The sequence below is a fragment of the Corvus hawaiiensis genome, chromosome 14, assembly GCF_020740725.1.
Source record: "Corvus hawaiiensis isolate bCorHaw1 chromosome 14, bCorHaw1.pri.cur, whole genome shotgun sequence".
In the NCBI taxonomy this organism is placed as follows: domain Eukaryota; kingdom Metazoa; phylum Chordata; class Aves; order Passeriformes; family Corvidae; genus Corvus; species Corvus hawaiiensis.
The window spans coordinates 15,251,223-15,275,704 of NC_063226.1; the positions used below are offsets into that span (position 1 = coordinate 15,251,223).

At 61.2% G+C, this 24,482-nt stretch overlaps 3 protein-coding genes across 3 annotated transcripts; all 3 read right to left on the reverse strand.

Moving 5' to 3' along the window:
* Nucleotides 1-445: 445 nt before the first annotated feature.
* LOC125333333 (serine/threonine-protein kinase pim-1-like) lies at nt 446-9,119 on the reverse strand. The gene is made up of 9 exons (XM_048319196.1): nt 8,951-9,119; nt 8,291-8,425; nt 7,068-7,191; nt 2,664-2,910; nt 2,485-2,535; nt 1,895-2,261; nt 1,082-1,258; nt 675-824; nt 446-485 (listed from the first exon to the last, which is right to left on the reverse strand). Exons 1-8 carry the CDS (start codon nt 9,117-9,119, stop codon nt 718-720), a joined length of 1,377 nt encoding a protein of 458 aa, XP_048175153.1. The 3' UTR covers nt 446-485; nt 675-717.
* LOC125333334 (serine/threonine-protein kinase pim-1-like) lies at nt 7,963-14,284 on the reverse strand. The gene is made up of 9 exons (XM_048319197.1): nt 14,109-14,284; nt 12,293-12,730; nt 11,397-11,643; nt 11,218-11,268; nt 10,628-10,994; nt 9,815-9,991; nt 9,408-9,557; nt 8,291-9,180; nt 7,963-8,002 (listed from the first exon to the last, which is right to left on the reverse strand). Exons 1-7 carry the CDS (start codon nt 14,282-14,284, stop codon nt 9,451-9,453), a joined length of 1,563 nt encoding a protein of 520 aa, XP_048175154.1. The 3' UTR covers nt 7,963-8,002; nt 8,291-9,180; nt 9,408-9,450.
* Nucleotides 14,285-17,498: 3,214 nt separating this feature from the next.
* LOC125333336 (serine/threonine-protein kinase pim-1-like) lies at nt 17,499-24,253 on the reverse strand. Its single transcript, XM_048319198.1, has 11 exons — nt 24,208-24,253; nt 23,165-23,214; nt 22,842-22,947; nt 21,324-21,463; nt 21,026-21,231; nt 20,124-20,370; nt 19,945-19,995; nt 19,355-19,721; nt 18,542-18,718; nt 18,135-18,284; nt 17,499-17,907 (listed from the first exon to the last, which is right to left on the reverse strand). Exons 1-10 carry the CDS (start codon nt 24,251-24,253, stop codon nt 18,178-18,180), a joined length of 1,497 nt encoding a protein of 498 aa, XP_048175155.1. The 3' UTR covers nt 17,499-17,907; nt 18,135-18,177.
* Between the last annotated feature and the right edge of the window lie 229 nt (nt 24,254-24,482).

A 24,482-nucleotide genomic window follows, 5' to 3' on the forward strand; every position in this document is an offset into this window, starting at 1 on the left:
GGGGGCTTGTTTGTGTCGGGCTGGCTGCCCCAGCCCCAGCCCCAGCCCCAGCCCGGGGAACAGTGGGTGGTGGGGGCTGTTGGCAGGGCCAGGGGCCGACTCCCATTTCGTAAGCACCCCAGCCCATCCCGCCCGCCCCGCCGAAAAGCAGCTTGGCAGCCGGCTGAAGAATTAGTTGCATCCGCCCCAGCAAAGGGGGGAACCTTTGCTTCCCGGCCAGGCCGTGCAATGCCCAAATCTGGGAGCATCCCCCTGGGTGTGGACTCATCTGTAAATTCGCTGTGGAGCCTGGCTTTGAAGAAGGTGCCAGAATCAAAGCCCATCATCTTCAGCTTGCCGGTGGCCAGGTCGAGGAAGAGCTCGTCATCCTTGACGTCGTCCTCCATGTCTCCAGACGCAGCAGCCCCACCTGGCACAGCTTCTCCAGGGGCTCCTTCTTCCCTGCGGCTGAGAGCAGGCTGTCAGTGCCCCGCCCAGGGCCCCGGCTGTCAGTGAAGCAGGACAAGCAAAAGCAGCTTGCACGGCGGCCACCAGTGCTGGGAAGAGCAGCTCAGCTCCAGCACAAGGGCTGCGTGTTCCCATCTGACGACCCCTGCGCAGCGATACAGGCAGGGCAAAAAAGCCTGCGTTTCTTGGCTTCTTCTTGCCAAGGCACGTGTGGAGCTGTAACTTACCGGCTCCCTGGATCAAAGTGTGCCTGTGGCTCTCTCCCTTCTTCTACGGATGGTGAATATCCTGCAGCCAAGGATCACACGACAGGTCTTCTAATGAGGGCCTGTCCAAGGAGTGCAGGGACAGACACCATCTGATGAGTTCCTTGCAGTCTGCGGGGAGAAACCAGAAAGCGCCGGTCAGTTGCAGAAGGCTCCTGTCCGCTTTGCCCCACTATTGCCATGCCCAGGCCATGCCATGGCGGCTCCAAGCTGTGCCTGAACTTTCCCATCCATTCTTTGTTTTGGAGGAGAGCAGGAGAGCGGGGCATGTGCCACCTCCTCGGCAGCTGCCAGAGCGGGATGCTCGTGAGCCCGCTGCTGTCTCCCAGCACCGCTATTCCCCCCGTGCCGCAGAGATGAGCATCCACCTTGAGAGAGCCGTTGTGGGAGCGACAGCTGGCCCCAGCTGATGTTCCGGCCCTTCGGGAACGGGTGCTGCCCGCAGACCATCTGGTGCAGCACGATGCCCAGGGACCAGACGGTAGCTGCCTCGCCGTAGTACCAGCCAAAGTGGTTCCATTCCGGGGGGCTGTACGATGGTGTTCCTACGGAATAGAGAGGCAGTTCATTAGGGGGATGCTGCCTGCTCCCGGAGCCTCGCCCCAGCATCCCTGGGCACGCGGGGGCCGCACCAGTGGCACGCAGCGTGACCCGCTGCCCTCTCGCCAGCGCCTGTGACTTGCGGACAAACTGTGGGTTGTAAAAGAAGCCACCGGTGTCGCAAGAGGGCAGCGGAAGCCCTGGCAAGGCCCGAGCATTCCACGCAAAGGGAAAACCCGCTCAGTGCCGGGGGGGAAAAACCATGCCTTCACCCTGCCTGCCTGCATTGCCCCAAAAAACATTCTGAAGCCAAGGCAAACCAGGCAAGCTGAGCAGTCCAAGCCCTTTCTCGTCTGCACACCAAACCGGCGGGTGCACAGCTTCTGGCCCCACCCTCTCTGCTACCCCCACCCACGGGTGTGTTTTTGTCACGCTGGCTGCCCCAGCCCCAGCGCCAGTCCTGGGCAGAGTGGCTGGCGAAGGCTGCCAGCAGCGCTGGAAGATGGCCCCCTGGCCACCCACACTCAAAAGCAACTGGGCTGAACACTCGGTCCTGGCATCAAAAGGGAGAATCCCCGCTGCCACAGCCAGGCTGGGCCGCGAGATGCCGGCACCGGGAGCCTACCCCGGCGGGGACTCACCTGCAAAGCGGGTGTAGGCTGTGTCTTGCAGGTGGGTGCCGCAGCCAAAGTCAATCAATTTGGCCTGGCCGGTGGCCAGGTCAACCAGGATGTTCTCTGGTTTCAGGTCCCTGTGAAGGACCCCGCAGCTGGTGCAGTGCCGCACGGCCTCCAGGACCTGGCGGAAGAGCTCCCGTGCCACCTCCTCTGACAGGAAGCCCCGCTCTCGAATAAAACGAAGCAGGTCCTGAGAGTGCTCCGGCCGCTCCATCACCAGCACCACGTTGTTGGGGAGCTCGAGCCACTCGAGGAGCTGCACCACACCAGGGAAGCCGGTGGACACCTTGTCCAGCAGCACGACCTCGAGTGGTGCGCTGGTGCCGTTGGGCTGCGGGAGGAGCACGATGCCGTCAGTGGGGCTGATGCCGTGCCAGGGCTCGGGAAGGCCCTCGCCCAGCCCGGGATGCTCTGCGCCCTCCGCTGCCCCCACGCCCGCTCTCCCCCGAGGCGTCCTGCCGCCTTCCACCCTCCCGGGCCTCGGCTTATCCCCGCCCGTCACGCCCCGGCTTCTCCCGCTGCCCACCACCCCCCTCCTCCCCCCGCTCACTCACCAGCTCGCCCCAATGACGGATGCGGTTCCGTGGCACCCGTTTGATGGCCACCTGCAAGCCAAGGGAAGCAGCGGGTTGAGCTCGCCGCCCGCCCTGCCGAGCCCCATCCTCCTTCTCCTGCGCCCTCCTCCTCCTCCGCCCCCCCTCCTCCTGCGCCCGCCGCCGGCCCCGCCACTCACCGGGGCGCCGTCCGAGAGCCGCGTCGCCGCGAACACGCTGCCGAAGCCGCCGCGCCCCAGCAGCGAGCCCACCCGGTAGCGCTCCGTCAGGCCCTGCTGCGCCTTCCCTGCCGGCGACACGCGGCTGTCAGCGCTCGGCCCGGCTCCAGAAACGGCCCGCGGCCGCTCCTCAACCGCCCCGGGCCGGGTATCCCCAGATGTTGCCTCTTTCGAAGGGGACACCGGCAGCTCGGGGGCGGGGGCCGCGCTGCCGAGGGGAAGAGCTCGGACCGGGGAAGACGCCGCGGACGCGGCGGGAGCGGCCGCGCCGTCTGTGTCCTCGGCGGGTCCCGGGAGGAGCCGGGGCCGGGGCCGGGGCCGGGGCCGGGGCCGGGGCCGGGGCCGGGGCCGGAGTCGGAGTCGGAGGCGGGCCTGGGGCCGGGGCCGGAGTCGGACCAGCCGGAGCCAGAGGCTGGCAATGCTGCCCAAGAGGCAGGCACTGATGCCCGCCCAGCAGCGCCACCGCCAGTACGGCAAGAGCCGGGCGGAGGCGAGACCGCGGCGGGACGCCCGGGGGCGGGGAGGGCGCAGCCCCGCCCGGGGCCGCGGGCGGGCCGGGCGCATGGCCCGGCCTGGCATGGGGAGAGGGAGGCCGCGGAAGGGGCGGAGGGGGTGGAGCACTGAAGGGAGAGCGGGACAGGGGATGCGGGACGCTGGGAGAAGGAGAGGAGGAGCAGGAGAAGGAACGCGGAGGCTCTGGAGAACCGCTGCTTTTGTGTTGCTCTTCTGCTGCTGCCGCTGCTGCCGCTGCCGCCGCTGCCGCTGAAGCGCTGGGAGCGTTTGTCCGCGTGTCCGTGTGTCTGTTGCCCGGGTGTCCGTTTTTCCGCCGCGCGCCCCGCGGCCGAGCCCCGCGCGCCCCGGGCCAGCACGGGCCGCTGCGCTCCGGGGCCGAAGCGGAGTCACGGAGCATCTCTTCCTCCCGCAGCCGCGCCACACGCACCGTCTTGTTTAGCTTCCTCTTCACCAGATTGTAACTCTTCCTTGCGGCAGTCTTGCAACTTGCCCCTGCTGCTCGCTCGCCCCGCGCCGCGGTCTCTTGCTCACGAGCAAGCAAAGCGCTGTCCGCACTTTTTGCCTGAAGCAGAGCAAAGTGCTGAATGAGGCGCCTGCCAGCGCCAGGCGGAGCCAGCCCCGTGGGAGGGCAGAGCAGGACGTGAGGAGGGAGACGTGCGGCCCCTGCGGGGCGCAGCGCTGCTCCCCGGCCGCTCGGCGTGGGCAGTGGGAGCGGCGGGGCCGTGCCCGGCGCGGTGCCCTCGTCGCCAGGGCTGTTGCTATTTTCTTGTCCGGTTCCAGGTGAAAATCGGAGGCTGCCGATAGGAGGATTCAAGGAAAAGAATGGAAACACTCTTTTTGCCGAGTTCTGATGCCAGTCCAATAGAGCAGCTCAGCTCTCAGCTGTCTGCCTCCTCCCTGCCAATCCAGCACTTTCAGCCGGGAGCAAAGGCCCTCTCTGCAAAGAAACTGCAGGCTGGTTTCCTTCTCCTGCTGTTCATTGACACAGGTAGAAAAGCAGACTAGTTTGGATGCTGAGTCTGTCCAAACAGACAGTGAACTTTGCCATGTGAAGCCAAGACACGGAGTCTTGAGCCCTGCGACAGTGTCATGGGAATCACCTTTGTTGCTTCTGCTGTCTGTTGTCACTGCTGAGGGTGCAGTCCCATGGGAGCACATGCCCTGTCTCTAGAAGCCAGAGCCGAGCAATGCACTGGGCTCTAAAATCTTCCATTGGCAGGCTTCTGGTGTCTCCAGCATTGCTTTCAAAGCCAAACAGGGAGAAGGCAAACTGTGTGTAGCTAATGATACTGTAGAGTGTCTCAAACTTGCTAAGTCCTAGGTCTTCTAGGTAAGATCAGTTTGGAATGACAGTGGGGTAGAACTAGTGCAAGACAGAAAAGGGGAGCCTAGAAGGGAAGCAATTAATAGTATACGGGAACATCTTGGGCTGTTTCTTTCCGTTTGCATGTCACTTCTGGGAAGCTGTTTTGCTTTTGCAAGAATCTTGCCCACAGTGATGTCTGCTCTTTCCAAGACCCTTTCCTGGAGACCTTGCTCGAGCTCCTGTCACAAGATGTGCCATCACGTGCAGCTTCTCTTGGCTTGCCACACTGTGTGTGCAGCACGACTCTTGCAGCAAAGCAGGACCAAGGTTTTGAGAGCTTGACAACTTGTCCTTTCTCCTCCTGGTGGGCTAGCGAGTTGTGCGGTGGGTAAGGTTTCCGTCGTTACTGTTCTAGGCTAAGGAAACAGGAGGAGGGGGTAGCAGCAGTTGTTAGGCTGGCTGAATGGAGAGAAAGAATCTCCGGAGCCTGCAGCCAGAAGTGGAGAGCTGTGGGCTAATCCTTCCAAGCTCTCAGTGGACATCTTGCAAGTGACCTGGAACGTGAGAATGGTCTGACAGAGGCGGTTGGTTTCTGAGTTCAGCGTAGATGCTTGCACATCTGGTGCGTTGGTGCGCAAATCAAGAGTACAATCGGTTCATGGGAAGCACCAGAAGAAGCTGGAGCTCTCCGAGCAGACGACTGAAAGAATCTGCAAAGGAGAAATGTGGGAAATGACTTGGTGTACCTTGCCTGGAAGAAGGGTAGTTTTTTCTAATAATTCCTAATCCGTTCCCTTGGCTTTTGACTTTCTTAACAAGGCCGTTTGCATCCCCGATTCAGCACGAAGCCAGAGGCCCGGGCTTACGGAAGCGCGCCAAAGATTCCTCCGCAGTGACGCTCAGGTGGAAAGAGGAGCGGGGCGCCTGAGCAGCCTCCGGGGAAGCATCCCGTGAGGTGCAATTTGCGCCGTGCTGGGAGAGGAGGAGGGGGAGAAGGATGGGCCGTGCGTGGCAGCAGCAGCAAGTTTGGGCCGCAGGACATTGCGCCTGCGCCGCTGCCCCACAATGGGCGGGCGTGTCCCCGGGGCTGCGGCCCCGGCACCGCGTCCGCTGAGCTGCCGACGCTGCGGGAGCTCCCCGGGCTGGGCTGGGGTTCCCGCTGGGACTGGGCAGCAGGCTGTGCTCTCACTGTGGTCAGCAGCAGCGGCACGTACCTCTGGACATCCACATCTCCTGCTGCTGGGAAGAAGCAATGAAGCGAGTGCAGAAGTTCTGCTTCCTCTTTCTCCCGGTGGAGTTTTTCGTTTCATTCCACACTCCAGAGGCAATTTCTGTGCTGGCCTCTGTCAGCTGATTCTATTTCAAGAGCACCAGCAACAGGGCTGCGTTTGAGCGCTGTGAATGTGGCCTGTATGGCTTTCATTCTCCTCGCCTTAGTGCTCAGGGGTGGTGGGCATTCCAGTATCTGCTGATCCTTATGCCTGCGACAAAAAGACTGACTTCGCTGTCGTGAAAGCACCGTGGATAGCCCTGCTGGAAAGCGGCAGTTGCAGTTTGGCTGAAAAATGCAGGTGGCAGCCGGAAGGGGTGCCACAGCAGCCGTGGGGTCCAATTCACAAGGCAGAGGCAACAGCAGCCTCCTGACGGCGCATCACGGTGAATGAAAGGGTGCAGAAACCCGATCATTTCTTTCTCTGAAGTTTGCTTCGGGAATGTACAGGCAGGCTCTGAGGAACCAGGGCTGTTTGTGGGGGAGTGTTGTTGTGATCAAGAGATTCAATTAGAAAAAGAAGGTGTTACGCATTTTGAGTCTTGACTTCAGTGCTTAGTCAGAAAGACCCAGTAGAGTAAGAAAACACCGGGAACTTGCAACTGGGAGAACACAGAGCGTTTAGTTAGAAAGCAAGGACTATTCAGTCAAGGCAGGAGAGATGGAACAAAGTTTTTAAAAATGTAACAAGTAGCAGGTGCACAATAGTTTGCAGAAAGAAGTATTACACAAGCATTTATCTTTGGGAGAAAAGTCTGATGTTGCTGTTAGGGACTTGATCACGACTATTATTGGTTAGCAAGCTTATTAACAATTTTACTATTGGCTATCCAGGCTCACACTATTCTAACCCGATGGTGAAAAGATTATAAAAGCTATCGACACTTTTAATAAACGTCTCTGGTTATAGCCCGACTGGCGACCGCATTTCTTTGATGCGTTGCACAAGCAACGTGACTGACACTTTCGCTCTCCGTGCTCGTTCCGCAGCCACGGGTACAAAGACATTATGGGAACCCTTGTGCAGACAGAGCCTTCTATCCCTGCAGAACGCAGCGCGGCGGGTGGGGGCGGTTGGCGGGCAGCGAGCCCCGGGCAGCAGGCGAGATCCGGCTCCGCACCTGCCGGGCCCTGCTAAGGCTCAATGCCGGCTCCTCTGCAACAGCAAAGACCTTGAGCCTTGTCACTGCCCAGAGGGGCAGTGCTGGCCCGGCCGCACAGCTCGTTTTCCCCACAAGTTGCAGGAGGTGAGAAGGCAACACTTGCAAACACTGACTGCGAGCCGCAGCGCCGGCTGCGCACCATTAACCTCAGCTCTGGGACCACTGTCTGCCCCAAGCTCCGGGGGATGCGGTGGAAGCCCGGCTGGGCTCTGCCCTGGGGCCATCCTCCAGTGACAGCTGCAAACAGGGAGCATTTAGTTGCCACCAAGAGCCCAGCCACGCGTGGAGGGGAGCTGGTGCAGGTGCGGCCTGCGCTGTTGCCTGCTGTGCTCTGGGGCTGCTGCTCCCCGCAGAGGGAACTGCACTGGCGTGCCAGAGGAGACAAAGAAGCTTCAGCTTAAGCCGAACTGAGCTGGGTGGCTGGGCTGGCAGGAGTGGGGAGGGTCAAGGGCATTCACAGAGCTCATCCTGCTGCAAGGACGAGGAAAAGTGGCAGTGGGAAGCTAACAGTGAGGAGAGCTGAGGCCTGGAGGGCAGCTCTTGAATGACACTCAGGTCTCGCCGGACCTCTGAGACATTGCTGTTCTTCTGCCAGTGACAGGATGAGTCCCTAAACCTGGGGCTCGCTCCTCCTCCTCGTGGTCAGGGGCATCAAGGAAGGCTACAGTGCGACAGAGACCGCCCTGAGCTGGCAACTCACTGGGGGAAAAGAGGGAGGGAGCACTTGTGAACTAAAGGGCAGGTGGGGCAGAGAACTGTTCAGAGAAGGGCTGAGCTAAAGCTTGAGCAAGCTGAGAAACGTCATTTGGGGTCATCCCACATTGATTTCATTTCACAAGTTATTGAACAAGTTTATTTGGGGCGGGGGGGGTGTCATGTTTTCCCCTGGAGGCGTGCACTCTGCAGGCTTGAGCTGCGTTGCCGAAATGCTCGGGCACGTCTCTGCTGCAGCTCACACCGGTTCTTCTTTGGCTTCTTCCGGCCCGGTGCTGAGCCGCAGCAGAGCCCTGGCGGAGCCCAGAGCAGCCTCAGCATCCACAGAGCCCGGCTGCAAGGAGAGAAAGCAGAAACCGCCCGTCACGTGAAGGCTGCTGTCCCCCTTGTCCCAGCCGCCCGCGGTGCCCAGGCCGTGCTGGCCGTGCTCAGAGCGGTGCCCGAAGCCGCCCGTCCCTGCTGCCTTTGGCAGGAGAGCAGGATGGCAGGACACGTGCCACCACCCGCAGCCAGCCGTGGCAGATCCACCTCCTCAGCAGCTGCCCAGAGCGGGATGCTCCTGTGCTCGCTGCCATCTCCCAAAAGCCCTTATCCCACCCGTGCCAAGAAGACGGGGACCCACCGCACGCCACCCGCCGCCGGAAGAAAAGCTGCTCCCAAGCGATGTCCTCGGCCTTCTCCAAGGCCACGTCCCATCCACGCCGCAGCTGGTCCCAAGCACTTCCCGATCCAGACTGGACACCACCTACAACGCTTCCTCGAAGAAAAACAAACAACAAATTAATGAAAAGGGATTACAGACCAAAAGGAGAAACAAGAAAAAAGGTCAAAAATCTTCTCTCTGTCGGGGGCCTGAGGAAGGCCCAACCTTCCCTACATGCTGGGGAAAAACCCACCCACGGGCGAGAGAAGCCCACGCTTTCTCCCTTCCCCCCTGCACTGCCCCCCAACAGGCACGGCGAGCCCGAAGCAAACAAGGGGAGTGGAGCAGCCCGAGCCCTTCCTTTCCCGCAAAACAAAGCAGCCCGTGCACAGCTCCTGGAGCGCCACCTCTGCTCCTGCCATGGGGGCTTGTTTGTGTCGGGCTGGCTGCCCCAGCCCCAGCCCCAGCCCCAGCCCGGGGAACAGTGGGTGGTGGGGGCTGTTGGCAGGGCCAGGGGCCGACTCCCATTTCGTAAGCACCCCAGCCCATCCCGCCCGCCCCGCCGAAAAGCAGCTTGGCAGCCGGCTGAAGAATTAGTTGCATCCGCCCCAGCAAAGGGGGGAACCTTTGCTTCCCGGCCAGGCCGTGCAATGCCCAAATCTGGGAGCATCCCCCTGGGTGTGGACTCATCTGTAAATTCGCTGTGGAGCCTGGCTTTGAAGAAGGTGCCAGAATCAAAGCCCATCATCTTCAGCTTGCCGGTGGCCAGGTCGAGGAAGAGCTCGTCATCCTTGACGTCGTCCTCCATGTCTCCAGACGCAGCAGCCCCACCTGGCACAGCTTCTCCAGGGGCTCCTTCTTCCCTGCGGCTGAGAGCAGGCTGTCAGTGCCCCGCCCAGGGCCCTGGCTGTCAGTGAAGCAGGACAAGCAAAAGCAGCTTGCACGGCGGCCACCAGTGCTGGGAAGAGCAGCTCAGCTCCAGCACAAGGGCTGCGTGTTCCCATCTGATGACCCCTGCGCAGCGATACAGGCAGGGCAAAAAAGCCTGCGTTTCTTGGCTTCTTCTTGCCAAGGCACGTGTGGAGCTGTAACTTACCGGCTCCCTGGATCAAAGTGTGCCTGTGGCTCTCTCCCTTCTTCTACGGATGGTGAATATCCTGCAGCCAAGGATCACACGACAGGTCTTCTAATGAGGGCCTGTCCAAGGAGTGCAGGGACAGACACCATCTGATGAGTTCCTTGCAGTCTGCGGGGAGAAACCAGAAAGCGCCGGTCAGTTGCAGAAGGCTCCTGTCCGCTTTGCCCCACTATTGCCATGCCCAGGCCATGCCATGGCGGCTCCAAGCTGTGCCTGAACTTTCCCATCCATTCTTTGTTTTGGAGGAGAGCAGGAGAGCGGGGCATGTGCCACCTCCTCGGCAGCTGCCAGAGCGGGATGCTCGTGAGCCCGCTGCTGTCTCCCAGCACCGCTATTCCCCCCGTGCCGCAGAGATGAGCATCCACCTTGAGAGAGCCGTTGTGGGAGCGACAGCTGGCCCCAGCTGATGTTCCGGCCCTTCGGGAACGGGTGCTGCCCGCAGACCATCTGGTGCAGCACGATGCCCAGGGACCAGACGGTAGCTGCCTCGCCGTAGTACCAGCCAAAGTGGTTCCATTCCGGGGGGCTGTACGATGGTGTTCCTACGGAATAGAGAGGCAGTTCATTAGGGGGATGCTGCCTGCTCCCGGAGCCTCGCCCCAGCATCCCTGGGCACGCGGGGGCCGCACCAGTGGCACGCGGCGTGACCCGCTGCCCTCTCGCCAGCGCCTGTGACTTGCGGACAAACTGTGGGTTGTAAAAGAAGCCACCGGTGTCGCAAGAGGGCAGCGGAAGCCCTGGCAAGGCCCGAGCATTCCACGCAAAGGGAAAACCCGCTCAGTGCCCGGGGGGAAAAACCATGCCTTCACCCTGCCTGCCTGCATTGCCCCAAAAAACATTCTGAAGCCAAGGCAAACCAGGCAAGCTGAGCAGTCCAAGCCCTTTCTCGCCTGCACACCAAACCGGCGGGTGCACAGCTTCTGGCCCCGCCCTCTCTGCTACCCCCACCCACGGGTGTGTTTTTGTCACGCTGGCTGCCCCAGCCCCAGCGCCAGTCCTGGGCAGAGTGGCTGGCGAAGGCTGCCAGCAGCGCTGGAAGATGGCCCCCTGGCCACCCACACTCAAAAGCAACTGGGCTGAACACTCGGTCCTGGCATCAAAAGGGAGAATCCCCGCTGCCACAGCCAGGCTGGGCCGCGAGATGCCGGCACCGGGAGCCTACCCCGGCGGGGACTCACCTGCAAAGCGGGTGTAGGCTGTGTCTTGCAGGTGGGTGCCGCAGCCAAAGTCAATCAATTTGGCCTGGCCGGTGGCCAGGTCAACCAGGATGTTCTCTGGTTTCAGGTCCCTGTGAAGGACCCCGCAGCTGGTGCAGTGCCGCACGGCCTCCAGGACCTGGCGGAAGAGCTCCCGTGCCACCTCCTCTGACAGGAAGCCCCGCTCTCGAATAAAACGAAGCAGGTCCTGAGAGTGCTCCGGCCGCTCCATCACCAGCACCACGTTGTTGGGGAGCTCGAGCCACTCGAGGAGCTGCACCACACCAGGGAAGCCGGTGGACACCTTGTCCAGCAGCACGACCTCGAGTGGTGCGCTGGTGCCGTTGGGCTGCGGGAGGAGCACGATGCCGTCAGTGGGGCTGATGCCGTGCCAGGGCTCGGGAAGGCCCTCGCCCAGCCCGGGATGCTCTGCGCCCTCCGCTGCCCCCACGCCCGCTCTCCCCCGAGGCGTCCTGCCGCCTTCCACCCTCCCGGGCCTCGGCTTATCCCCGCCCGTCACGCCCCGGCTTCTCCCGCTGCCCACCACCCCCCTCCTCCCCCCGCTCACTCACCAGCTCGCCCCAATGACGGATGCGGTTCCGTGGCACCCGTTTGATGGCCACCTGCAAGCCAAGGGAAGCAGCGGGTTGAGCTCGCCGCCCGCCCTGCCGAGCCCCATCCTCCTTCTCCTGCGCCCTCCTCCTCCTCCGCCCCCCCTCCTCCTGCGCCCGCCGCCGGCCCCGCCACTCACCGGGGCGCCGTCCGAGAGCCGCGTCGCCGCGAACACGCTGCCGAAGCCGCCGCGCCCCAGCAGCGAGCCCACCCGGTAGCGCTCCGTCAGGCCCTGCTGCGCCTTCCCTGCCGGCGACACGCGGCTGTCAGCGCTCGGCCCGGCTCCAGAAACGGCCCGCGGCCGCTCCTCAACCGCCCCGGGCCGGGTATCCCCAGATGTTGCCTCTTTCGAAGGGGACACCGGCGGCTCGGGGGCGGGGGCCGCGCTGCCGAGGGGAAGAGCTCGGACCGGGGAAGACGCCGCGGACGCGGCGGGAGCGGTCGCGCTGTCTGTGTCCGCGGCGGGTCCCAGGAGGAGCCGGGGCCGGGGCCGGGGCCGGGGCCGGGGCCGGGGCCGGAGTCGGAGTCGGAGGCGGGCCTGGGGCCGGGGCCGGAGTCGGACCAGCCGGAGCCAGAGGCTGGCAATGCTGCCCAAGAGGCAGGCACTGATGCCCGCCCAGCAGCGCCACCGCCAGTTCGGCAAGAGCCGGGCGGAGGCGAGACCGCGGCGGGACGCCCGGGGGCGGGGAGGGCGCAGCCCCGCCCGGGGCCGCGGGCGGGCCGGGCGCATGGCCCGGCCTGGCATGGGGAGAGGGAGGCCGCGGAAGGGGCGGAGGGAGTGGAGCACTGAAGGGAGAGCGGGACAGGGGATGCGGGACACTGGGAGAAGGAGAGGAGGAGCAGGAGAAGGAACGCGGAGGCTCTGGAGAACCGCTGCTTTTGTGTTGCTCTTCTGCTGCTGCCGCTGCTGCCGCTGCCGCCGCTGCCGCTGAAGCGCTGGGAGCGTTTGTCCGCGTGTCCGTGTGTCTGTTGCCCGGGTGTCCGTTTTTCCGCCGCGCGCCCCGCGGCCGAGCCCCGCGCGCCCCGGGCCAGCACGGGCCGCTGCGCTCCGGGGCCGAAGCGGAGTCACGGAGCATCTCTTCCTCCCGCAGCCGCGCCACACGCACCGTCTTGTTTAGCTTCCTCTTCACCAGATTGTAACTCTTCCTTGCGGCAGTCTTGCAACTTGCCCCTGCTGCTCGCTCGCCCCGCGCCGCGGTCTCTTGCTCACGAGCAAGCAAAGCGCTGTCCGCACTTTTTGCCTGGAGCAGAGCAAAGTGCTGAATGAGGCGCCTGCCAGCGCCAGGCGGAGCCAGCCCCGTGGGAGGGCAGAGCAGGACGTGAGGAGGGAGACGTGCGGCCCCTGCGGGGCGCAGCGCTGCTCCCCGGCCGCTCGGCGTGGGCAGTGGGAGCGGCGGGGCCGTGCCCGGCGGGGTGCCCTCGTCGCCAGGGCTGTTGCTATTTTCTTGTCCGGTTCCAGGTGAAAATCGGAGGCTGCCGATAGGAGGATTCAAGGAAAAGAATGGAAACACTCTTTTTGCCGAGTTCTGATGCCAGTCCAATAGAGCAGCTCAGCTCTCAGCTGTCTGCCTCCTCCCTGCCAATCCAGCACTTTCAGCCGGGAGCAAAGGCCCTCTCTGCAAAGAAACTGCAGGCTGGTTTCCTTCTCCTGCTGTTCATTGACACAGGTAGAAAAGCAGACTAGTTTGGATGCTGAGTCTGTCCAAACAGACAGTGAACTTTGCCATGTGAAGCCAAGACACGGAGTCTTGAGCCCTGCGACAGTGTCATGGGAATCACCTTTGTTGCTTCTGCTGTCTATTGTCACTGCTGAGGGTGCAGTCCCATGGGAGCACATGCCCTGTCTCTAGAAGCCAGAGCCGAGCAATGCACTGGGCTCTAAAATCTTCCGTTGGCAGGCTTCTGGTGTCTCCAGCATTGCTTTCAAAGCCAAACAGGGAGAAGGCAAACTGTGTGTAGCTAATGATACTGTAGAGTGTCTCAAACTTGCCAAGTCCTAGGTCTTCTAGGTAAGATCAGTTTGGAATGACAGTGGGGTAGAACTAGTGCAAGACAGAAAAGGGGAGCCTAGAAGGGAAGCAATTAATAGTATACGGGAACATCTTGGGCTGTTTCTTTCCGTTTGCATGTCACTTCTGGGAAGCTGTTTTGCTTTTGCAAGAATCTTGCCCACAGTGATGTCTGCTCTTTCCAAGACCCTTTCCTGGAGACCTTGCTCGAGCTCCTGTCACAAGATGTGCCATCACGTGCAGCTTCTCTTGGCTTGCCACACTGTGTGTGCAGCACGACTCTTGCAGCAAAGCAGGACCAAGGTTTTGAGAGCTTGACAACTTGTCCTTTCTCCTCCTGGTGGGCTAGCGAGTTGTGCGGTGGGTAAGGTTTCCGTCGTTACTGTTCTAGGCTAAGGAAACAGGAGGAGGGGGTAGCAGCAGTTGTTAGGCTGGCTGAATGGAGAGAAAGAATCTCCGGAGCCTGCAGCCAGAAGTGGAGAGCTGTGGGCTAATCCTTCCAAGCTCTCAGTGGACATCTTGCAAGTGACCTGGAACGTGAGAATGGTCTGACAGAGGCGGTTGGTTTCTGAGTTCAGCGTAGATGCTTGCACATCTGGTGCGTTGGTGCGCAAATCAAGAGTACAATCGGTTCATGGGAAGCACCAGAAGAAGCTGGAGCTCTCCGAGCAGACGACTGAAAGAATCTGCAAAGGAGAAATGTGGGAAATGACTTGGTGTACCTTGCCTGGAAGAAGGGTAGTTTTTTCTAATAATTCCTAATCCGTTCCCTTGGCTTTTGACTTTCTTAACAAGGCCGTTTGCATCCCCGATTCAGCACGAAGCCAGAGGCCCGGGCTTACGGAAGCGCGCCAAAGATTCCTCCGCAGTGACGCTCAGGTGGAAAGAGGAGCGGGGCGCCTGAGCAGCCTCCGGGGAAGCATCCCGTGAGGTGCAATTTGCGCCGTGCTGGGAGAGGAGGAGGGGGAGAAGGATGGGCCGTGCGTGGCAGCAGCAGCAAGTTTGGGCCGCAGGACATTGCGCCTGCGCCGCTGCCCCACAATGGGCGGGCGTGTCCCCGGGGCTGCGGCCCCGGCACCGCGTCCGCTGAGCTGCCGACGCTGCGGGAGCTCCCCGGGCTGGGCTGGGGTTCCCGCTGGGACTGGGCAGCAGGCTGTGCTCTCACTGTGGTCAGCAGCAGCGGCACGTACCTCTGGACATCCACGTCTCCTGCTGCTGGGAAGAAGCAATGAAGCGAGTGCAGAAGTTCTGCTTCCTCTTTCTCCCGGTGGAGTTTTTCGTTTCATTCCACACTCCAGAGGCAATTTCTGTGCTGGCCTCTGTCAGCTGATTCTATTTCAAGAGCACCAGCAACAGGGCTGCGTTTGAGCGCTGTGAATGTGGCCTGTATGGCTTTCATTCTCCTCGCCTTAGTGCTCAGGGGTGGTGGGCATTCCAGTATCTGCTGATCCTTATGCCTGCGACAAAAAGACTGACTTCGCTGTCGTGAAAGCACCGTGGATAGCCCTGCTGGAAAGCGGCAGTTGCAGTTTGGCTGAAAAATGCAGGTGGCAGCCGGAAGGGGTGCCACAGCAGCCGTGGGGTCCAATTCACAAGGCAGAGGCAACAGCAGCCTCCTGACGGCGCATCACGGTGAATGAAAGGGTGCAGAAACCCGATCATTTCTTTCTCTGAAGTTTGCTTCGGGAATGTACAGGCAGGCTCTGAGGAACCAGGGCTGTTTGTGGGGGAGTGTTGTTGTGATCAAGAGATTCAATTAGAAAAAGAAGGTGTTACGCATTTTGAGTCTTGACTTCAGTGCTTAGTCAGAAAGACCCAGTAGAGTAAGAAAACACCGGGAACTTGCAACTGGGAGAACACAGAGCGTTTAGTTAGAAAGCAAGGACTATTCAGTCAAGGCAGGAGAGATGGAACAAAGTTTTTAAAAATGTAACAAGTAGCAGGTGCACAATAGTTTGCAGAAAGAAGTATTACACAAGCATTTATCTTTGGGAGAAAAGTCTGATGTTGCTGTTAGGGACTTGATCACGACTATTATTGGTTAGCAAGCTTATTAACAATTTTACTATTGGCTATCCAGGCTCACACTATTCTAACCCGATGGTGAAAAGATTATAAAAGCTATCGACACTTTTAATAAACGTCTCTGGTTATAGCCCGACTGGCGACCGCATTTCTTTGATGCGTTGCACAAGCAACGTGACTGACACTTTCGCTCTCCGTGCTCGTTCCGCAGCCACGGGTACAAAGACATTATGGGAACCCTTGTGCAGACAGAGCCTTCTATCCCTGCAGAACGCAGCGCGGCGGGTGGGGGCGGTTGGCGGGCAGCGAGCCCCGGGCAGCAGGCGAGATCCGGCTCCGCACCTGCCGGGCCCTGCTAAGGCTCAATGCCGGCTCCTCTGCAACAGCAAAGACCTTGAGCCTTGTCACTGCCCAGAGGGGCAGTGCTGGCCCGGCCGCACAGCTCGTTTTCCCCACAACTTGCAGGAGGTGAGAAGGCAACACTTGCAAACACTGACTGCGAGCCGCAGCGCCGGCTGCGCACCATTAACCTCAGCTCTGGGACCACTGTCTGCCCCAAGCTCCGGGGGATGCGGTGGGAGCCCGGCTGGGCTCTGCCCTGGGGCCATCCTCCAGTGACAGCTGCAAACAGGGAGCATTTAGTTGCCACCAAGAGCCCAGCCACGCGTGGAGGGGAGCTGGTGCAGGTGCGGCCTGCGCTGTTGCCTGCTGTGCTCTGGGGCTGCTGCTCCCCGCAGAGGGAACTGCACTGGCGTGCCAGAGGAGACAAAGAAGCTTCAGCTTAAGCCGAACTGAGCTGGGTGGCTGGGCTGGCAGGAGTGGGGAGGGTCAAGGGCATTCACAGAGCTCATCCTGCTGCAAGGACGAGGAAAAGTGGCAGTGGGAAGCTAACAGTGAGGAGAGCTGAGGCCTGGAGGGCAGCTCTTGAATGACACTCAGGTCTCGCCGGACCTCTGAGACATTGCTGTTCTTCTGCCAGTGACAGGATGAGTCCCTAAACCTGGGGCTCGCTCCTCCTCCTCGTGGTCAGGGGCATCAAGGAAGGCTACAGTGCGACAGAGACCGCCCTGAGCTGGCAACTCACTGGGGGAAAAGAGGGAGGGAGCACTTGTGAACTAAAGGGCAGGTGGGGCAGAGAACTGTTCAGAGAAGGGCTGAGCTAAAGCTTGAGCAAGCTGAGAAACGTCATTTGGGGTCATCCCACATTGATTTCATTTCACAAGTTATTGAACAAGTTTATTTGGGGCGGGGGGGGTGTCATGTTTTCCCCTGGAGGCGTGCACTCTGCAGGCTTGAGCTGCGTTGCCGAAATGCTCGGGCACGTCTCTGCTGCAGCTCACACCGGTTCTTCTTTGGCTTCTTCCGGCCCGGTGCTGAGCCGCAGCAGAGCCCTGGCGGAGCCCAGAGCAGCCTCAGCATCCACAGAGCCCGGCTGCAAGGAGAGAAAGCAGAAACCGCCCGTCACGTGAAGGCTGCTGTCCCCCTTGTCCCAGCCGCCCGCGGTGCCCAGGCCGTGCTGGCCGTGCTCAGAGCGGTGCCCGAAGCCGCCCGTCCCTGCTGCCTTTGGCAGGAGAGCAGGATGGCAGGACACGTGCCACCACCCGCAGCCAGCCGTGGCAGATCCACCTCCTCAGCAGCTGCCCAGAGCGGGATGCTCCTGTGCTCGCTGCCATCTCCCAAAAGCCCTTATCCCACCCGTGCCAAGAAGACGGGGACCCACCGCACGCCACCCGCCGCTGGAAGAAAAGCTGCTCCCAAGCGATGTCCTCGGCCTTCTCCAAGGCCACGTCCCATCCACGCCGCAGCTGGTCCCAAGCACTTCCCGATCCAGACTGGACACCACCTACAACGCTTCCTCGAAGAAAAACAAACAACAAATTAATGAAAAGGGATTACAGACCAAAAGGAGAAACAAGAAAAAAGGTCAAAAATCTTCTCTCTGTCGGGGGCCTGAGGAAGGCCCAACCTTCCCTACATGCTGGGGAAAAACCCACCCACGGGCGAGAGAAGCCCACGCTTTCTCCCTTCCCCCCTGCACTGCCCCCCAACAGGCACGGCGAGCCCGAAGCAAACAAGGGGAGTGGAGCAGCCCGAGCCCTTCCTTTCCCGCAAAACAAAGCAGCCCGTGCACAGCTCCTGGAGCGCCACCTCTGCTCCTGCCATGGGGGCTTGTTTGTGTCGGGCTGGCTGCCCCAGCCCCAGCCCCAGCCCCAGCCCCAGCCCGGGGAACAGTGGGTGGTGGGGGCTGTTGGCAGGGCCAGGGGCCGACTCCCATTTCGTAAGCACCCCAGCCCATCCCGCCCGCCCCGCCGAAAAGCAGCTTGGCAGCCGGCTGAAGAATTAGTTGCATCCGCCCCAGCAAAGGGGGGAACCTTTGCTTCCCGGCCAGGCCGTGCAATGCCCAAATCTGGGAGCATCCCCCTGGGTGTGGACTCATCTGTAAATTCGCTGTGGAGCCTGGCTTTGAAGAAGGTGCCAGAATCAAAGCCCATCATCTTCAGCTTGCCGGTGGCCAGGTCGAGGAAGAGCTCGTCATCCTTGACGTCGTCCTCCATGTCTCCAGACGCAGCAGCCCCACCTGGCACAGCTTCTCCAGGGGCTCCTTCTTCCCTGCGGCTGAGAGCAGGCTGTCAGTGCCCCGCCCAGGGCCCCGGCTGTCAGTGAAGCAGGACAAGCAAAAGCAGCTTGCACGGCGGCCACCAGTGCTGGGAAGAGCAGCTCAGCTCCAGCACAAGGGCTGCGTGTTCCCATCTGACGACCCCTGCGCAGCGATACAGGCAGGGCAAAAAAGCCTGCGTTTCTTGGCTTCTTCTTGCCAAGGCACGTGTGGAGCTGTAACTTACCGGCTCCCTGGATCAAAGTGTGCCTGTGGCTCTCTCCCTTCTTCTACGGATGGTGAATATCCTGCAGCCAAGGATCACACGACAGGTCTTCTAATGAGGGCCTGTCCAAGGAGTGCAGGGACAGACACCATCTGATGAGTTCCTTGCAGTCTGCGGGGAGAAACCAGAAAGCGCCGGTCAGTTGCAGAAGGCTCCTGTCCGCTTTGCCCCACTATTGCCATGCCCAGGCCATGCCATGGCGGCTCCAAGCTGTGCCTGAACTTTCCCATCCATTCTTTGTTTTGGAGGAGAGCAGGAGAGCGGGGCATGTGCCACCTCCTCGGCAGCTGCCAGAGCGGGATGCTCGTGAGCCTGCTGCTGTCTCCCACCACCGCTATTCCCCCCGTGCCGCAGAGATGAGCATCCACCTTGAGAGAGCCGTTGTGGGAGCGACAGCTGGCCCCAGCTGATGTTCCGGCCCTTCGGGAATGGGTGCTGCCCGCAGACCATCTGGTGCAGCACGATGCCCAGGGACCAGACGGTAGCTGCCTCGCCGTAGTACCAGCCAAAGTGGTTCCATTCCGGGGGGCTGTACGATGGTGTTCCTACGGAATAGAGAGGCAGTTCATTAGGGGGATGCTGCCTGCTCCCGGAGCCTCGCCCCAGCATCCCTGGGCACGCGGGGGCCGCACCAGTGGCACGCGGCGTGACCCGCTGCCCTCTCGCCAGCGCCTGTGACTTGCGGACAAACTGTGGGTTGTAAAAGAAGCCACCGGTGTCGCAAGAGGGCAGCGGAAGCCCTGGCAAGGCCCGAGCATTCCACGCAAAGGGAAAACCCGCTCAGTGCCCGGGGGGAAAAACCATGCCTTCACCCTGCCTGCCTGCATTGCCCCAAAAAACATTCTGAAGCCAAGGCAAACCAGGCAAGCTGAGCAGTCCAAGCCCTTTCTCGCCTGCACACCAAACCGGCGGGTGCACAGCTTCTGGCCCCGCCCTCTCTGCTACCCCCACCCACGGGTGTGTTTTTGTCACGCTGGCTGCCCCAGCCCCAGCGCCAGTCCTGGGCAGAGTGGCTGGCGAAGGCTGCCAGCAGCACTGGAAGATGGCCCCCTGGCCACCCACACTCAAAAGCAACTGGGCTGAACACTCGGTCCTGGCATCAAAAGGGAGAATCCCCGCTGCCACAGCCAGGCTGGGCCGCGAGATGCCGGCACCGGGAGCCTACCCCGGCGGGGACTCACCTGCAAAGCGGGTGTAGGCTGTGTCTTGCAGGTGGGTGCCGCAGCCAAAGTCAATCAATTTGGCCTGGCCGGTGGCCAGGTCAACCAGGATGTTCTCTGGTTTCAGGTCCCTGTGAAGGACCCCGCAGCTGGTGCAGTGCCGCACGGCCTCCAGGACCTGGCGGAAGAGCTCCCGTGCCACCTCCTCTGACAGGAAGCCCCGCTCTCGAATAAAATGAAGCAGGTCCTGAGAGTGCTCCGGCCGCTCCATCACCAGCACCACGTTGTTGGGGAGCTCGAGCCACTCGAGGAGCTGCACCACACCAGGGAAGCCGGTGGACACCTTGTCCAGCAGCACGACCTCGAGTGGTGCGCTGGTGCCGTTGGGCTGCGGGAGGAGCACGATGCCGTCAGTGGGGCTGATGCCGTGCCAGGGCTCGGGAAGGCCCTCGCCCAGCCCGGGATGCTCTGCGCCCTCCGCTGCCCCCACGCCCGCTCTCCCCCGAGGCGTCCTGCCGCCTTCCACCCTCCCGGGCCTCGGCTTATCCCCGCCCGTCACGCCCCGGCTTCTCCCGCTGCCCACCACCCCCCTCCTCCCCCCGCTCACTCACCAGCTCGCCCCAATGACGGATGCGGTTCCGTGGCACCCGTTTGATGGCCACCTGCAAGCCAAGGGAAGCAGCGGGTTGAGCTCGCCGCCCGCCCTGCCGAGCCCCATCCTCCTTCTCCTGCGCCCTCCTCCTCCTCCGCCCCCCCTCCTCCTGCGCCCGCCGCCGGCCCCGCCACTCACCGGGGCGCCGTCCGAGAGCCGCGTCGCCGCGAACACGCTGCCGAAGCCGCCGCGCCCCAGCAGCGAGCCCACCCGGTAGCGCTCCGTCAGGCCCTGCTGCGCCTTCCCTGCCGGCGACACGCGGCTGTCAGCGCTCGGCCCGGCTCCAGAAACGGCCCGCGGCCGCTCCTCAACCGCCCCGGGCCGGGTATCCCCAGATGTTGCCTCTTTCGAAGGGGACACCGGCAGCTCGGGGGCGGGGGCCGCGCTGCCGAGGGGAAGAGCTCGGACCGGGGAAGACGCCGCGGACGCGGCGGGAGCGGCCGCGCCGTCTGTGTCCTCGGCGGGTCCCGGGAGGAGCCGGGGCCGGGGCCGGGGCCGGGGCCGGGGCCGGGGCCGGGGCCGGAGTCGGAGTCGGAGGCGGGCCTGGGGCCGGGGCCGGAGTCGGACCAGCCGGAGCCAGAGGCTGGCAATGCTGCCCAAGAGGCAGGCACTGATGCCCGCCCAGCAGCGCCACCGCCAGTACGGCAAGAGCCGGGCGGAGGCGAGACCGCGGCGGGACGCCCGGGGGCGGGGAGGGCGCAGCCCCGCCCGGGGCCGCGGGCGGGCCGGGCGCATGGCCCGGCCTGGCATGGGGAGAGGGAGGCCGCGGAAGGGGCGGAGGGAGTGGAGCACTGAAGGGAGAGCGGGACAGGGGATGCGGGACACTGGGAGAAGGAGAGGAGGAGCAGGAGAAGGAACGCGGAGGCTCTGGAGAACCGCTGCTTTTGTGTTGCTCTTCTGCTGCTGCCGCTGCTGCCGCTGCCGCCGCTGCCGCTGAAGCGCTGGGAGCGTTTGTCCGCGTGTCCGTGTGTCTGTTGCCCGGGTGTCCGTTTTTCCGCCGCGCGCCCCGCGGCCGAGCCCCGCGCGCCCCGGGCCAGCACGGGCCGCTGCGCTCCGGGGCCGAAGCGGAGTCACGGAGCATCTCTTCCTCCCGCAGCCGCGCCACACGCACCGTCTTGTTTAGCTTCCTCTTCACCAGATTGTAACTCTTCCTTGCGGCAGTCTTGCAACTTGCCCCTGCTGCTCGCTCGCCCCGCGCCGCGGTCTCTTGCTCACGAGCAAGCAAAGCGCTGTCCGCACTTTTTGCCTGAAGCAGAGCAAAGTGCTGAATGAGGCGCCTGCCAGCGCCAGGCGGAGCCAGCCCCGTGGGAGGGCAGAGCAGGACGTGAGGAGGGAGACGTGCGGCCCCTGCGGGGCGCAGCGCTGCTCCCCGGCCGCTCGGCGTGGGCAGTGGGAGCGGCGGGGCCGTGCCCGGCGCGGTGCCCTCGTCGCCAGGGCTGTTGCTATTTTCTTGTCCGGTTCCAGGTGAAAATCGGAGACTGCCGATAGGAGGATTCAAGGAAAAGAATGGAAACACTCTTTTTGCCGAGTTCTGATGCCAGTCCAATAGAGCAGCTCAGCTCTCAGCTGTCTGCCTCCTCCCTGCCAATCCAGCACTTTCAGCCGGGAGCAAAGGCCCTCTCTGCAAAGAAACTGCAGGCTGGTTTCCTTCTCCTGCTGTTCATTGACACAGGTAGAAAAGCAGACTAGTTTGGATGCTGAGTCTGTCCAAACAGACAGTGAACTTTGCCATGTGAAGCCAAGACACGGAGTCTTGAGCCCTGCGACAGTGTCATGGGAATCACCTTTGTTGCTTCTGCTGTCTGTTGTCACTGCTGAGGGTGCAGTCCCATGGGAGCACATGCCCTGTCTCTAGAAGCCAGAGCCGAGCAATGCACTGGGCTCTAAAATCTTCCGTTGGCAGGCTTCTGGTGTCTCCAGCATTGCTTTCAAAGCCAAACAGGGAGAAGGCAAACTGTGTGTAGCTAATGATACTGTAGAGTGTCTCAAACTTGCCAAGTCCTAGGTCTTCTAGGTAAGATCAGTTTGGAATGACGGTGGGGTAGAACTAGTGCAAGACAGAAAAGGGGAGCCTAGAAGGGAAGCAATTAATAGTATACGGGAACATCTTGGGCTGTTTCTTTCCGTTTGCATGTCACTTCTGGGAAGCTGTTTTGCTTTTGCAAGAATCTTGCCCACAGTGATGTCTGCTCTTTCCAAGACCCTTTCCTGGAGACCTTGCTCGAGCTCCTGTCACAAGATGTGCCATCACGTGCAGCTTCTCTTGGCTTGCCACACTGTGTGTGCAGCACGACTCTTGCAGCAAAGCAGGACCAAGGTTTTGAGAGCTTGACAACTTGTCCTTTCTCCTCCTGGTGGGCTAGCGAGTTGTGCGGTGGGTAAGGTTTCCGTCGTTACTGTTCTAGGCTAAGGAAACAGGAGGAGGGGGTAGCAGCAGTTGTTAGGCTGGCTGAATGGAGAGAAAGAATCTCCGGAGCCTGCAGCCAGAAGTGGAGAGCTGTGGGCTAATCCTTCCAAGCTCTCAGTGGACATCTTGCAAGTGACCTGGAACGTGAGAATGGTCTGACAGAGGCGGTTGGTTTCTGAGTTCAGCGTAGATGCTTGCACATCTGGTGCGTTGGTGCGCAAATCAAGAGTACAATCGGTTCATGGGAAGCACCAGAAGAAGCTGGAGCTCTCCGAGCAGACGACTGAAAGAATCTGCAAAGGAGAAATGTGGGAAATGACTTGGTGTACCTTGCCTGGAAGAAGGGTAGTTTTTTCTAATAATTCCTAATCCGTTCCCTTGGCTTTTGACTTTCTTAACAAGGCCGTTTGCATCCCCGATTCAGCACGAAGCCAGAGGCCCGGGCTTACGGAAGCGCGCCAAAGATTCCTCCGCAGTGACGCTCAGGTGGAAAGAGGAGCGGGGCGCCTGAGCAGCCTCCGGGGAAGCATCCCGCGAGGTGCAATTTGCGCCGTGCTGGGAGAGGAGGAGGGGGAGAAGGATGGGCCGTGCGTGGCAGCAGCAGCAAGTTTGGGCCGCAGGACATTGCGCCTGCGCCGCTGCCCCACAATGGGCGGGCGTGTCCCCGGGGCTGCGGCCCCGGCACCGCGTCCGCTGAGCTGCCGACGCTGCGGGAGCTCCCCGGGCTGGGCTGGGGTTCCCGCTGGGACTGGGCAGCAGGCTGTGCTCTCACTGTGGTCAGCAGCAGCGGCACGTACCTCTGGACATCCACGTCTCCTGCTGCTGGGAAGAAGCAATGAAGCGAGTGCAGAAGTTCTGCTTCCTCTTTCTCCCGGTGGAGTTTTTCGTTTCATTCCACACTCCAGAGGCAATTTCTGTGCTGGCCTCTGTCAGCTGATTCTATTTCAAGAGCACCAGCAACAGGGCTGCGTTTGAGCGCTGTGAATGTGGCCTGTATGGCTTTCATTCTCCTCGCCTTAGTGCTCAGGGGTGGTGGGCATTCCAGTATCTGCTGATCCTTATGCCTGCGACAAAAAGACTGACTTCGCTGTCGTGAAAGCACCGTGGATAGGCCTGCTTGAAAGCGGCAGTTGCAGTTTGGCTGAAAAATGCAGGTGGCAGCCGGAAGGGGTGCCACAGCAGCCGTGGGGTCCAATTCACAAGGCAGAGGCAACAGCAGCCTCCTGACGGCGCATCACGGTGAATGAAAGGGTGCAGAAACCCGATCATTTCTTTCTCTGAAGTTTGCTTCGGGAATGTACAGGCAGGCTCTGAGGAACCAGGGCTGTTTGTGGGGGAGTGTTGTTGTGATCAAGAGATTCAATTAGAAAAAGAAGGTGTTACGCATTTTGAGTCTTGACTTCAGTGCTTAGTCAGAAAGACCCAGTAGAGTAAGAAAACACCGGGAACTTGCAACTGGGAGAACACAGAGCGTTTAGTTAGAAAGCAAGGACTATTCAGTCAAGGCAGGAGAGATGGAACAAAGTTTTTAAAAATGTAACAAGTAGCAGGTGCACAATAGTTTGCAGAAAGAAGTATTACACAAGCATTTATCTTTGGGAGAAAAGTCTGATGTTGCTGTTAGGGACTTGATCACGACTATTATTGGTTAGCAAGCTTATTAACAATTTTACTATTGGCTATCCAGGCTCACACTATTCTAACCCGATGGTGAAAAGATTATAAAAGCTATCGACACTTTTAATAAACGTCTCTGGTTATAGCCCAACTGGCGACCGCATTTCTTTGATGCGTTGCACAAGCAACGTGACTGACACTTTCGCTCTCCGTGCTCGTTCCGCAGCCACGGGTACAAAGACATTATGGGAACCCTTGTGCAGACAGAGCCTTCTATCCCTGCAGAACGCAGCGCGGCGGGTGGGGGCGGTTGGCGGGCAGCGAGCCCCGGGCAGCAGGCGAGATCCGGCTCCGCACCTGCCGGGCCCTGCTAAGGCTCAATGCCGGCTCCTCTGCAACAGCAAAGACCTTGAGCCTTGTCACTGCCCAGAGGGGCAGTGCTGGCCCGGCCGCACAGCTCGTTTTCCCCACAA